Source organism: Centrocercus urophasianus, unplaced genomic scaffold (genome assembly GCF_019232065.1).
Source record: "Centrocercus urophasianus isolate 14NV4802_14NV808 unplaced genomic scaffold, USGS_Curo_1.0 seq_12, whole genome shotgun sequence".
NCBI lineage: Eukaryota > Metazoa > Chordata > Aves > Galliformes > Phasianidae > Centrocercus > Centrocercus urophasianus.
This window is the reverse complement of record NW_024884364.1, coordinates 56046898-56060369: the sequence shown is the minus strand read 5'-3', so window position 1 is coordinate 56060369 and position 13472 is coordinate 56046898. Positions and strand designations below refer to the sequence as shown.

Here is a 13472-nt window from a genome sequence, read left to right as displayed (position 1 = left end):
CACAAGAGAATATTTAAAAATCAGTGACTGTAGCAGAGAGATATTCTCTAAAAGAAAAAAAGGAACTTGGAGAGGGACAATGACTGTAATGGCAAAGGAAATTGGTATTCATTGTCTAGAAATTTGAGCTTTGAAGCAACAAAGAAAATGTTTCTTTCTGGATAAAAGACGTTGCTCTAGTGCTGTCCTGTCTATAGCTGAAAAAAGACACTTTTTTTTTTTTTTTTTTTTTTTTTTTGCCAAAATACATTTGTTTTTAGGTTGTGTCAGCCTATTTTGTACCATGGCTGCTTTCCAGCAGTGAAATAGACTTCAGTGCAAACATAGCACTTTCCGGTGTAAAAAAAGACTCTCCTGGTATCAGTGGTATAGATCCAACCAGAAGTCAAATTCTTCAAAGAGCTTAAAGAAAGAAATGCCAGAAATACATTGCCAGATCTTTTAGAATTCTGTGCTCTGAAATTAAGGAACTGGGTGTGTATCCTGATACAGATGCATGCAGTACATTAATAAATAAGGAGAAATATTTAGGGCAGAGCATATATACTAAATGCCATCTGCATTTTTAAAGACTTTTGTGAGATACCTGATGTTTCATGATTGACCAAAGATATAACAATGTGGAAAGAAATATGCACACATGAGTGGTCTTACGAAACAATGATACTTGCATATATGGAGGGGTTATGTCCCTGTGTTTGGATTAGCTAAGAATATGTTTGCTTTCAGAATACACAGGGAGTACACAAGTTAGCTTTGCTGTTACCAGAGGTATGCCCTTTAAGCAGTTGTAATATTCTGCTTGCACAAATGTATGGCAAAAGCACTCTTTGCAGTCCTCACAGGCATAAGATGCTCATTATCAGGGACAGGATCTAAATGTTGTAAAGAGACTCTGCAATATTTTGTCCACACAAAGGTTTTTAGATTTAAAGGAAACAAGTACAATATCTCAGGCCATACCTAAAACAAATTGATCCCTAAACCTTAGGATTATGTTTCAATATGTCTTTGTTGTGGTTATTCACCCATGCAATGTGCACACACACACAACCTTACACACATTTGAATATATTGAGTATATCTATCCCTCAGTAGGCAGAAAGAGCCATGTATTTCTCTGACTTGTCTGTGTGTGCATACACCAATGTACAGTAACGAATCAATCATAGATCCTCTTTAGTCCATAAATAGTACTGTATCTTCATCTCGTTGCTCACACAGCCAGTCAGATAGACGGGAAAGAATAAATCCAGCCATTGATGGGAAGTGTATGCTTTCATATTCACAATATTTAGGCAGAAGAAATTTCATTTGTAAGAGCAGAGCTGTAATCTCTAAGGAAAAGGAAATCTTTAGTAAAATGGTGAGGGAAATGGATACTTGCATTCAACACCTGCAGCAGGGGAGTTTCACCCTTAGGGAGCATTGGGCCAGCCCTGCTGTTATCAGAGCCAGCTGAGAAGAGCTTGGGTGATTCTTATCTGAGGGAAAGAATTCAGAAGGTGAGAGAGGGCTCTGTTTGGGTTGGGAGTTGTCTGGTGGTGAGACTCAGAGCTGTGGAAGTGGTGAGGGGTACGGGCCTGGCTGCCAGCAGCCTGAGCGATGAGGCCAGTGAAGAGGCCTGCAATGGTGTGTGCTTGGTAGCTGTGGTGGAATGGGTGGAGGAAGCTTTTGAGTGTGGTTTCAAGAGGCAGCAGGCTTCAGCAGCTGACTGAAATGCTAGGTGTTCGTAGGCATTAGGCACAGAGCAGACAAGTTCTGACCTGGTGTCCTCCCATTTTCTGTGACTTTTCCCAAGGGGAAGAAGGGGCTTGCTCTTCTTTCCAAAAGCCTCAGGCCAAATCTGTTCCAAGGAAACAAAGAGAAGAAACTATCATGAGCTTAAACCTATGAGAGAATGAGAGATACATCACTGCCAACAACATCCTTTATTAGTTTATGAAGTGATTAAATAGAGAGTTGAATAGTGTATTGTTTAAACATACTGTAATAAGAACCAAAGAATATAATTCAGAATTCAGTTTTCGGAGTGTGCCATGGAAGCGAGAGACTCACCCCTGCTTCACAGAAGGAGAACCGAAGGACAGAGCATCCGTGGCATGTCAGCCTTGCATGGATTCCAGCAGAAGGTGCCTCTGCTTGCATTCAGCACTCTGTGACGGCAGAGCATACACACAGGGAATGCTTGTGCTAGCTGCCTTGCGTGCGACTTCTGTCAGAAATGGGAATTAGATGGTGCTTTTGAGTTCTTTTGGTTTCACTGTGGCTAGCCAGTTCCTTAAATGCTGAGCTTTGATGCACGGTGAATTATAAAAGCATTCTGACTGCCTCATGACCAGATGAGATAAGACAGGAGGAAGGACTTATTCATGGGAATCAGACACTCACTGAAATGAGAAAGATGTGCAGACGTCTTTTCTTGTGAATTGTTGCTTCTTGAGAATGTTTTCAGTTTCTTAATACTCTTCAGAACCCCAGAGTTTCCTTGGAGAGGCTCACATACCTTAAGCTGTGAGAGTGACTCTCTCTACCGTACTTTGTCCTGTGTTTACCTTTTATCTTTTGCCAGTACCATAAAGTTACTAGAACAGCAGAGCAGCTTTATTGCCACACCACCTTCCCTAGTTGGAAGCAGGAGGATGTAGAAGATCTCTGGGCAATGGGAAAGATAGTAGATTGTGAATACAATGCAGTCTCTTCCTCCTCTTACAGTAATTTCAGCTGACTGATAAAGGAGAAGGTAGCAAATTCTGCAGATTGCATCTGACTTTTTTTGCTGAAGAAAACATTTCCTTTGCTTTGCGTGCCTGACATACTTCCTGTAGCAAAGACTCACAGCAGTGAGAGTAAAATGTAATTACTTGATGAAAGAAGAAAGCCCATCCCAGAAGCAGATCAGCTCTTGATCCTGCTCAGAGTAGGTGATGGTACTCTGCTGTCGCAAGTCAGGCCTGCACAGGTACATTATCTTTCAACCTTTAAAGATGTCGATAAAGAGCTTCTTCATTGCTACTATAACAGCAGCATTCTGATACCATCTCTTCCAGGATCATATTTGGCTCTAATTTGGCTGCCTTTTAATTAGTGTTACTTGGATGTCTGGTTTCTCATCATGAAAATTATTTCAAAAGCCCAGGTGCTTGACACCTCCCTGTGTAATATCTGCTTTATGGAAATTGCTGTTGTAATAGCAGCTTCCTGACATATCACTGAGGGATCGGGGACCCTGTTGTGTTAGGAAATGCACATCAAAACAATAGGAGGAGGAATCCTAAATACACAGAAATGGAAGCACAGATAGCAGTAAAACCATTACATGAGGTATGGTAAATAGAATGAGAGCATTGCAGTCATTGTCAGTATTGATTGTTTGGTGGGAGCTGAGGAAGAGCAATGCACAGTTTAGTCAGTGTTTACAGAAAGCCCCTGTGGTATGACAGGGAAAATGGGACAGAACACAGGGGGTGATTTTGAATCAGGCAGACTAAGAAGTAACATCCCTAGCTGAGCCAAGGCAGAAGCTGCATTCCCACTATCAAGGAAAGGCTGGTGGGTAAGTTGAGAGGGCCTTCAGAGTAAAAACTTTGATATTTGTGAGGACCAACGTATTAAAAACAGTAAAGGACACTACAAAGGCTGTAGTTATCATGGAAAAAATCCTGTGTGGTGGTGTGCCAGTTATACAAGGCCCTGTCTTGAAACTGAGGCCTTGACATGGGGTGAGAAGGAATGTTTGGGGGGATGGAGTTACAGGAAGAGGCTGGCCAGGCTGAGGGAGGCTTCAATGGAGAAACATCTTGATAACATTGATAATACCTTGCTAATATTTGCTGTGTGGATATTCATTAAATGATGCTTCTGAGGAATTCCAGACATCACCATCACCTTCAATAGTGGCGGTCAATCCGCTTATCACAGCAGCGTGATCTGGGAACTGATGAAGCACGGAGCCTAGTTTTACTTGGCAGTGTGCTTAATGGGTTTTGCCCAAATTACTTACTGCCTAAGTGGATACATGGGCACAACCTACAAAGGAGATAATGTGATTGTGGGTGTCTTAGTAGACGTCGCATCAATTCAGCTTAGTGGCTTTAGTTATGATGGTCGTGATGGAATTAGCCCTAATATAGTCAGTGAAGACTGTTTAGTAGTCCTTGAGCTGCTAGTGGTTGTCTTGGAGAAATGTGGAAAATAAGGGAAAGTAGCAGATCTTGAAAAGGGAGGTGAGGTGGGGGGGGAAGGGGGTGTTATATACCACTTAAAATGAAATACTGAAAGGAATGACTATGAATGTCCACAAGATAGCATGGATGTAAATTCCAAACAACATGGTTTGGTGATGAAAAGTCAAATCAAATGATAACTGTTGTGGCAGGGCAAACGAGTGTTGTGACATCTCCTCATGTCACTCCTATAAGTACAGTATTGGTGATTCTATTCATTGGGTTGATGCAGAGCTATTGAGTGTGCTGGCTATGTTTCACTGTCGTTTTAATGGTGGCCATCCTAGTTCTGGCACTGTTCAGTATATTTAAGGACAGGGGTGACAGATCTAAGTGTATTTTTCTTACATTTGCAAGTACTAGCAAGCTGGAAAGCCTGTAGGCACAGCGGAGAACAAGAATAGAAATCAGAGTTCTCTTGAGAAAGTGGAAACATAGTCTGAAAATAATATTTTTATTATAGAAAAGTACAAAGTGCTGGTCTGTATGTAAAAATAATCAGGTGCACAGATATGAAAAGGGAAGGAGAGAGGGGAAGTAAGATGATCTAAAGCTCAAAAACTAAATTTGAAACAAGAATAAGGTAATCCTGCAAAAAAAGTCTGATGTGTATAGGAGGCAGTCTCCAAGGCATGCGAAGTAGTCCTTCCACTTCACCTGATTCTGGCACCTTGTACCAGAGTGGAGCCAGACTTGGACCAAATTAGGACAGTACCTCCAAAAGCATCTGGAGAATAAAACTAGTCAGGAAAGCTAAAAAAAAAAAAAAAAAAAAAAAAAAAAAGGAGAAAATGTGGTGTAAATCTTCAAATGTGCAGCAGATTGCCACAAGAACAACGTGAGTAATCTGCTCACAACCACAGTATATAGGAAACGAAGTTATAGATTTATATTAGAGCAAAGAAGATGTAGCTTACCCTTTGGGGAAAAAGTTTAGTGGAAAAAGAACAGCAAAGTCTTTGGACAGATTGTTTGGGGAGACTGTGAGTTCTGCCCCATCTGTGGAGGGTTTTAAGAACAGACTAGACGAATATTGGTCAGAATACAGTTTCTGTGAATTTTTGCAATTCATCTTGCCTTATATCTGAAGGGATAGAATAGATAACATTGGACATCTTTCCCAGTATTAAATTATCGTCCTCTGAAATGAGAGAAAAATGAAGCAAGGGTAGCCAGCAAAGAGAAGAGAAGGATTATGTGAGGAACAGCTGTTGGCATGGAAAGACAGGGAGGTAGATGGTGTGCAAGAGAATCAGAGTAACTTGCCATGCAGGAAGGAGGGAAGCTTCTTCAGTGTCCTGGGGCCCTTCTTCATCTGTACTGCATCTCCACAACTGGGCTTCCTGGCTTCTTCTTTTCAGAGGTTTCCCTACAAGATCACATGAGGTAAATGTGATGGGAAATGCAGTGTCAGCTGGCATTACTTCTTCCTTTGCCCTTAAAGAAAATCTTGTTTCCTCCTCTTGTGTTTTTTAGCTGATATAGGCTTTACAGTGTTTTCATGCTAACTAACTTCTGGGGTTGGGGCCACATTCTTCTAAATTAGATCACAGCTCTCCAGAAATGTGTGCCACCTCCACAGGGTCCTGAGGCAGGGAGGCACAGCTCCATGCCAGCACAGCAGCTGAGCATAGGTCTGAGCAGGATGCTGAATAGATAACAAACATTTCTTAAGGGGCAGAATTATGCATGATGTTGGAATGAGAATGCTTACCTTCAGCTCTGCGACATCCATAGAATATGCAGTATTTCACTTCCCCATACATCTGCATACCACTTGTTCCTTAATTGCAAATGTGAGAGAAACAGAGTAGCACTTTTGACCCTTTTCTCTAGTAAATGCAATTTTTTCTTGTCTTGCTGAAATCTCCATTCTAGTAGAGCATGGTGAGAGTGATTGGCCCAAGTGCAGAACATGGTGAGTGTCAGCAGTGTCAGCAGTATTCCTGTGTGTTCAGGCAACACAGACTGCAGGAACAGGGGGCTGTGCCAGAAAGGCTAAAAAGGTCACACGAAGGCAGCACTAAGGCACTGGCTGCTGCTGTTTGGGAATGGGAATGGAGGGGGCCGAAGGGGAGACCCTGGAAAGTGAGTGATTTCATGACGTTTGATTGACTTTCCTGAATCTCCCCCATGTGAAGGCAGTGACATTGAACTCTAACTGAACAAGGATAAGAAGTTTTTTTTCACCAGTAGAGTGGTAACTTAGCATGAGGATTGTTGTCTGGAGACCAATCTGAAAAGAGTCCCTGTTTACCCAGGCTTATCACAGTTCATGTGACAAACCAGCATACTGAGCAAGCGAGAGCTGAAGTCTCTTTCAAATAACCATGAGTATAAATAATCTGTCAACAGAGAGGAGTGTGTCTTTGGTGATTCCTGGAGACTCCAGAAGGGAGCCTGACAGTCCCACAGAGCCAGCCTGGATCACCATCGCAAGGCAGAAGCAGTGGGGAACGCAGCAGGAGCAGGAGCTTGATGGAGAGAAACCAGTCACTCCGGATACTAAATCAGATACAGAGAAACAGAATAAAGAGAAGGAAAGAACAGAGGTACTTACAGTACAAATTTGCAATGATTTCATATTATTACATTTCTGTAATATTCCTTGAATCCACTGCTATTTTACTACTCAGATGCCATAACGATAACAGATAGTTAATGAGTATAACCAACAACAAAACAAAAACACTGCTCTCATAAATGTGTTACAGACGCAGAATTCCCTGGTTGTTCAGACAAGTAATGTTGTATGTCCAAAAAATCCTGGAACTATGTGTGCTGTGTAAAATTTCTTAGGTGCCCACTGCATACTTAGCAGACGTAAGGTGTGGACTGTAGGCTAAGATAACCAAACTGCAGTACCATATTGTACAGGCTCTTTCAGTGCAATAGGATCGATACAATACTCTCTCCACCATTTCATTGAATCTCCTCTACCTTCTGACTGATCTAACACCGAATGTAGTGCCCAGTCCTAGAAGGATTTAAGAGCAACAGCGTTTAAAGCTTTGAGAAGTGAAACAGGATAAAAATAGCATTTGCACTTGCAGACATTGCCAAGATATAACTTCTGGTTCTTTGTATTTAACTGAAATGCACAACGTGGTGCCGTAGAATACGGGCTTCAAAGATCCTATGCAAAAAAGGTGATACCAGTAGCAAGTGATCTTCCCAGGTGACAAAGCTGTGCTAGCAGAAGCACTTGGCATTAATACAGAATACTAACAAGGCTTTCCTGTTAGTGGGCTAGCTCATGGAGGCAGCAGCGTGCGAGTGCTGCTGCCTGTGTTGCCTCATGCACAGTAAGAGCTGATGCAGGAACATGAGTGGTTTACACCAGTTTAGCATTCCCAGTGCAAATGACCTACTTTCTTGCTTAAAATGGTACTATAAGAAACCCGATTACTGTATTATATCCTGGAATAGAAAAAGATGTCTAGATGATGAAAAAAATAGCAGTGGTTTAGATTAACAGGAAGTAAAACCTAATAAAATGTCTAGGCAAGATTGTAAACTGCAAAAATACTCAGCACTGTCATAGCAGTTAAAACACAGAGGGTTTAAATGATCCCAAAGCAGAGTTTCTGTGTTAAATAGGAAACTCCAGATTTCAGTTGGCAGCGTTCCCTAAAATTCATGCCATGCGTTTCATTTCCCTGTATCAGCTAGCAGAGAAATATGCCAAGATGCTCCTGACTGCTGTGTGTGAGGCGTGGTGCCACTGTACTACTCCTACTCTCACATGGCACCAGGCACTATCGCTTCAGGGTGGTTTTTGATGCTGGCAAGAGAAATCATGAGAGGATGCGTTTCATTTCCTTTTCATGGAAGTTTACCTTCAATCCTCCAAAAATTCAATGCCCTAAGCCACAAAATTTAGGAGGTAGAAAGAGTGAGGCTGTTTGCAAATCCTGTGTACATTAGTGAAGCTTTCCAAATGGTTTGGAATATATTTTGTCTTTAAACAACCTACTAGGAGCTACTGTTACAAGTAAGAAGATACACAGAGCAATAGTTTCAGTTTTTTAAGCTGAGTACTATAGATGCTAATGTGAAACCCATAGAATTCTCTGAATGGGTGTCAGTTCCAGTGAGAGGAGTGAACCAGTGTGTGATAAGTCCATGTGATCTTTGGATCATAACAAGCATCAAATCCACTCCTTTTGCTCATATTCTTCCAGGCTGGTCTTACTTATTCACTGTGCGTTATTTGGATTTTAACCCTCTATGTACCTAGGGGTCAGTGAAACAGCAATGGAGCAAACCTCCACACCTGGCACCTAAAACCACTTCTGAAGAACAGAAGAAGGAGTCAAAGTCTGAAGCAAAAGAGCCTCTGACAAGAACCAATTCACTGACGCATTTTGTCTCTGGTAGGAAAGAAAATGCTTAAAATGTGTTGCTCTTACCTTGAAACCTCGTCTGAAGAAATCCTCTTTGAGTGTTCTGGAGAAGGAGTAGGGGTTAGATCCTAATCCCTTCCCTGGTTCCACATCACCAAGGGCAAAATGTTTTCTCAGCACTAATATCTGGAGTTTTATGATGCCACATTCTGCTTTGATTATACTGTAGTCAGAACTAGTATTGAAAGAAATGTGAATCAAGAGTGCCAGGCCATTTCACAGGATTGGGTAATTTCACAGAAAGGTGCAGAACTATTTTCAACAGTGTTCAGTTTCCTTGGGGTTTCCTAAGCACACAAGAACGATGTGCTCAGCACCTATCTGCCCATCAGTGAGTTGAAGGCTGGGAGGAAGTCTGAAATGAATGTTCTCGTTTGGCCTGGGCATGAGCACAGGGCATGGCAGAGAATTGAGGTCATCTTACTGTTTTTTATAAGTTTAGGAACCAAAACATATTAGTCCTAAAAAATGTATTCTTTTGCTGCTCGAAGTGGTTATTGCCTCAATAATGTATCATAGAAGTTTTGATGTGAAATGCAAAGATTTTCTGCTGAAAAGCAAGACTCAGCAAATTGTTAATGAAAGAGTAGAATGTATAGCTGCACAGCAAACTTGTCTGAAATGCACCTGTGTTTTATTCACAGACAAAGATGAAATCAGCCACTTGAAGAAAGCCAGTACTGCTGCTCCAGACCAGCCGTCATGGATGGAACTTGCCAAAAAGAAATCTCAAGCTTGGAGTGATATGCCCCAGATTATAAAATAGAATTATGCAAATGAATAACATCATTTATAAATAAGTCAGCTACTTAATTGAACTTCTACAGACCAACTAGTCACAGTGAAGAATCTCTGAAACAGGAGAAGGCTCTTAACTATACAGCTGTGGAAAAAGCGTGCAATAGGTGCAGTCAAAAAGTTTACCTGAAGCAATTGTAGCAATCAGGATTGCAGTGGATTATTTAAATTATGCTGAGAACATTCTTATACTTTGGAAAACAAGATTTCTGCTTTATCTATTTCCTGTGTTTTCTTCCTTTAAGGACGTTTGCGTCAAAAGCGGATCTTCACTAAACTTTGCTGAGTTTCAGTTGTTGCTGTTCTGTTTGACACATTTTTTTCTGTGTTTACGTTTGTAAACTGTACACTAACATCCTGGTTCTGTTGATGTGTGTCACTGGAATTGCCTCACGCTTTTTCTGTCAAACTGTAGAAGTTTTCATGAATGGCTTCTAGTGAGTACTCTGCTAAAATGTGCTGCTTGGACTCTGTTTGCTGAGCTGAACCAAGTGGTCCAGTCTCTGATTTTAGGTTACATTTCATGAGGCACGGCAAATTTATGCATGACCATGAATAAAAATTCCTCAGGTTCTTCTGTGAGCAGCCTTGGTTTTGTGATATTTTCTAGAAGGGAAGCAATAAGGAAATTGGACTGAAGTTTGAAGCTCATTGCAGTTACTTTTCGACCTGAATTGATCTGCAACTATCTTCTCTTTATGTGAAATCATCATTCTCAATTAGGAGCATGGTGTTAGCAGCAATGGACAATTTTGCAAGCTAACAATAAATCCCACTGGGGAATTTCCTGGAAACTTAATGCCCAGGAATTAATGCTAAGGAAACTTAGCAGTGGCTAAGACAAACATTTATCTCTGTGTATGTATGTATGTGTGAAATATTGCCTTTACACTGCACTCCCTAGGTTTATTTATGTATAGATTTGTGATTTTGTTTCTCTTTCAGGAAAATATATATATACATATATAAATATATATATATATATATATATGTATATATATATATGGGGAGACCTTAGGAAATGTAGGATTTCCTAAGAAAAACATCTGCAGTTTGGAAGTTTTGTTGTGTTGTCTTCTCTTAGGAGGTGGGGAGTAAAAGCTGGCCTCCCTCAGCAATGATTATTTAATTTTGCAACGAACAGCCCATTGGAACATGTGAATATCCAAGGCATTGTGGTGGATTCACCCTGATGGACAACAGAACTCCACTGTATCCACTTCCTACCATGGGACCCACCTTTCAGGCACTGCTCCACATGGGCCCCCAATGGGCAGCAGCCCTCCTGCCCCACCGTGGCTCCCTCTCCATGGGCTGCAGCTCTGGCTCAGCGCTTCTCTTCCTGTTTTGGTTTTGTATCCAGGTGATACTGTAGGACCAGCAGAAGAAATAGGTACATTTATCAGATATTATAAAAAAGATTTCAACTCCCTCTGTAATAATTTTTTAGCATATAGTGTTTTTTTAATATATATTGTTACTGTGTTGTAGCAAACTTGAAAAAATGGTTTCTGTATTAAAGGAGTACCCTGTGCAGAGGATGATGTTTTCAGGAAACACAATGAAAAATATAGTCTGTTAGTCTGTCTCCATGCAGCCCTTAAAATGATTAAATCTGCTGAATCGTGACTGAATTTTTGGAGCATGACCTGTATAGCTGCATGGGGAAGCATGGGAACCCATTGGACCATCTCCCATTTTGACAGACAGACACTCAAGAATACCAGAGAAGCAAGATGGAGGTCTGCTGGCATGACCTGTGCAATCCTAAGGGAAAAACCACTGGGTGCCTTGCTCCTTGTGTGGTGTTCTGGCTCCAAACAGGAGACTGGAAGCATGAAAGACGTAGATGATTGCACGGTGCAGCTAGATCAACCAGTGAAAGACAAAACCAAACAAGAGTTGATCAGTATGAAAGCCAAGGTCTTGGGCTCAGTGATTGCCTCTGGCCTTGGCCTGTGCTGTTGCCATGGGCCTTCAAAGGCGGCAGCTGGAGGACTCATCTTTGGCACAGCATCCTGCCACAGGCACCAGCCTTTGGAAAGACCCTGGGTTCTCTGGACCTCTCACCTGGCAGGCTTTTGTTTTCTCACAGCATTGCTCTGCACACATAGAATCATAGAGTCATAGAAACACAGAATGGCCTGGGTTGAAAAGGACCACAATGATCATCCAGTTTCAACCTCCTGCTATGTGCAGGGTCAAAACCACCAGACCAGGCTGCCCAGAGCCACATCCAGCCTGGCCTTGAATGCCTCCAGGGATGGGGCATCCACAGCCTCCTTGGGCAACCTGTTCCAGTGCGTCACCACCCTCTGTGTGAAAAACTTCCTCCTAATATCTAACTTAAATCCCCCTGTATATATTTTTTTTCTAAGTCAAAGGGCCCTGATACAGTCCTGATACAGCTGTACTGTCAACAGGTAGGCAGAATGTAGGTTTGGAATCTGTGTATTTTGCTTTGGACGGAAGGCTTGTTTGTGACCAAATACAAATCTATTTTTCTTCTCTGCGTGAAAGTGATTTCTGGTTAACAATTCACTGGAAAAGCCTTTCAGGTCTGATCAGCTTTCGTGGGGACATCACTGTGTGTTTCCAGCCGAGAAGCAGTATGACTGAGTCAGGCTGATCCGTTTTGCTCAAGTGAGTGCAGTATACATTGTTGGTACAGAACTTCCAACAGTGACATAAAACATAAAAATTCAGCCTTTGTTCATAACTCACACACAGCAGCTCTCACAATCTGCATTATAGTCAAGTAACACCAGCAAAATGGACTGGAAAACAGAACAGTTTCCTTCCCCAGAAGTGCTTTGTGATGCATCTTTGGCTTTCTGTCCAAGGTGCAAGGTGACACTCTGTAATCAGTTTGTCTCTGGCAGTGAAGTACTGCATGCAATGCAAATGCAGCGTGAGCCGTGCCTCTTTCTGTGAAAAACTGTAGAGTTGGTGACTTACCCAATTTGCAAGTTGGATTATCAGAATTAGCCACCTCTAGAGCTCAGTAACTTTCAGTAAAAAATTATGACTAAATGATTCTTAATGTACAGCAAACCATAATAAATTTTTGAGGCCAAAATAGCCCTCCGGCCTTTACTTTGATACAGTTTTGTGCTGCGTTGCTTTTGACAGTAAAAATGTTTACTAAATGTATTTCATTTTTTTAAAGATGAAAAGGAACACAAAATCTTGCCAGAAAATATCCAGCAGCAGCATAGATAGCAAGGAGCTCGCTGTAATTTTGCGATGCCGTTAATTCCCTCTTAGTCTAACGGAGTGCAATAAACTTGTCAAAACGTTTGCTTTGTACATGTGATGAGCATTCTGCTGCGGATAACAGAGGTTTAATTACTGGGCTTGATGTTTGTGGTTAGCAGATCGCTTTTGTACTGTTCTGGAATCAAAGGCAAAGAAACTATTTGTGAGTGCTGGTCAGTGCTTTGTGGCTCGTGAATCAATACCGACTGAAGGGCCTGCTGGAATATCACTCCCTGATAGTTCTCTGCCTTGTGTTACTCTTCGAAGCTTCCTACCAGTGTGACACGTTCCCACAAGGTCCATTCAGATCTTCTTTTGTGATACCTTGGAGTGCCTTTGCTTCCCCCGCAGATCCCAGTTCTCTTCTGTGCACTGGCTGTGTTCCCAGAAGGAAGCCCTCCTGGCTCACCTATCGCAGCTGAAAAAGAGGTCGCTCAGAAAAGCATTGACCTCTCTCCTTCTCTGGGACCCCAGACGTCTCTCAAGAGCTGTTAGGAGCACAGCTCATTCTGCACTAAAGTGTTGAAGCAAAGTGATGAAGAGCCATTTCGCTTCCTTCTGCCTCTCACACCTTTGCAGACTGTGCTTTCAGTGATTTCTTTTTGTTAGCCTGGAAGGCTCCCCTTAATTTACTTGTTGGCATATGAAAGAGCACGTGTTGCAGACTCACAGTCCCACTGAAGCCTGTCCTGCTGTCTTTAAGGATGCTGAACTGTGGTGGCATGTGAGGTCCTCCTCATTCCCCATAGCAACAAATCTCCATTTCTCCCCAAATATAGTTTGA

General features: G+C 41.9%; 1 protein-coding gene and 1 long non-coding RNA gene across 4 annotated transcripts in view; one reads left to right on the top strand and one right to left on the bottom strand.

Moving 5' to 3' along the window:
• The window catches only part of CRACDL (CRACD like), a 60269-nt gene extending 50257 nt beyond the window's left edge, over positions 1–10012 (top strand). For all 3 annotated transcript variants that reach the window (XM_042810215.1, XM_042810217.1, XM_042810216.1), the window contains exons 9-11: positions 6582–6778; positions 8467–8602; positions 9277–10012. In XM_042810215.1, coding sequence (XP_042666149.1) covers positions 6582–6778; positions 8467–8602; positions 9277–9398 — 455 coding nt within the window. In that variant the 3' untranslated portion in view covers positions 9399–10012. The remainder of the gene's footprint in view (positions 1–6581; positions 6779–8466; positions 8603–9276) is intronic.
• Positions 527–2341, bottom strand: LOC122155887. The gene is made up of 3 exons (XR_006167328.1): positions 2059–2341; positions 1767–1846; positions 527–1337 (listed from the first exon to the last, which is right to left on the bottom strand). It is a non-coding gene; the product is annotated as an uncharacterized LOC122155887 (long non-coding RNA).
• Positions 10013–13472: the final 3460 nt, after the last annotated feature.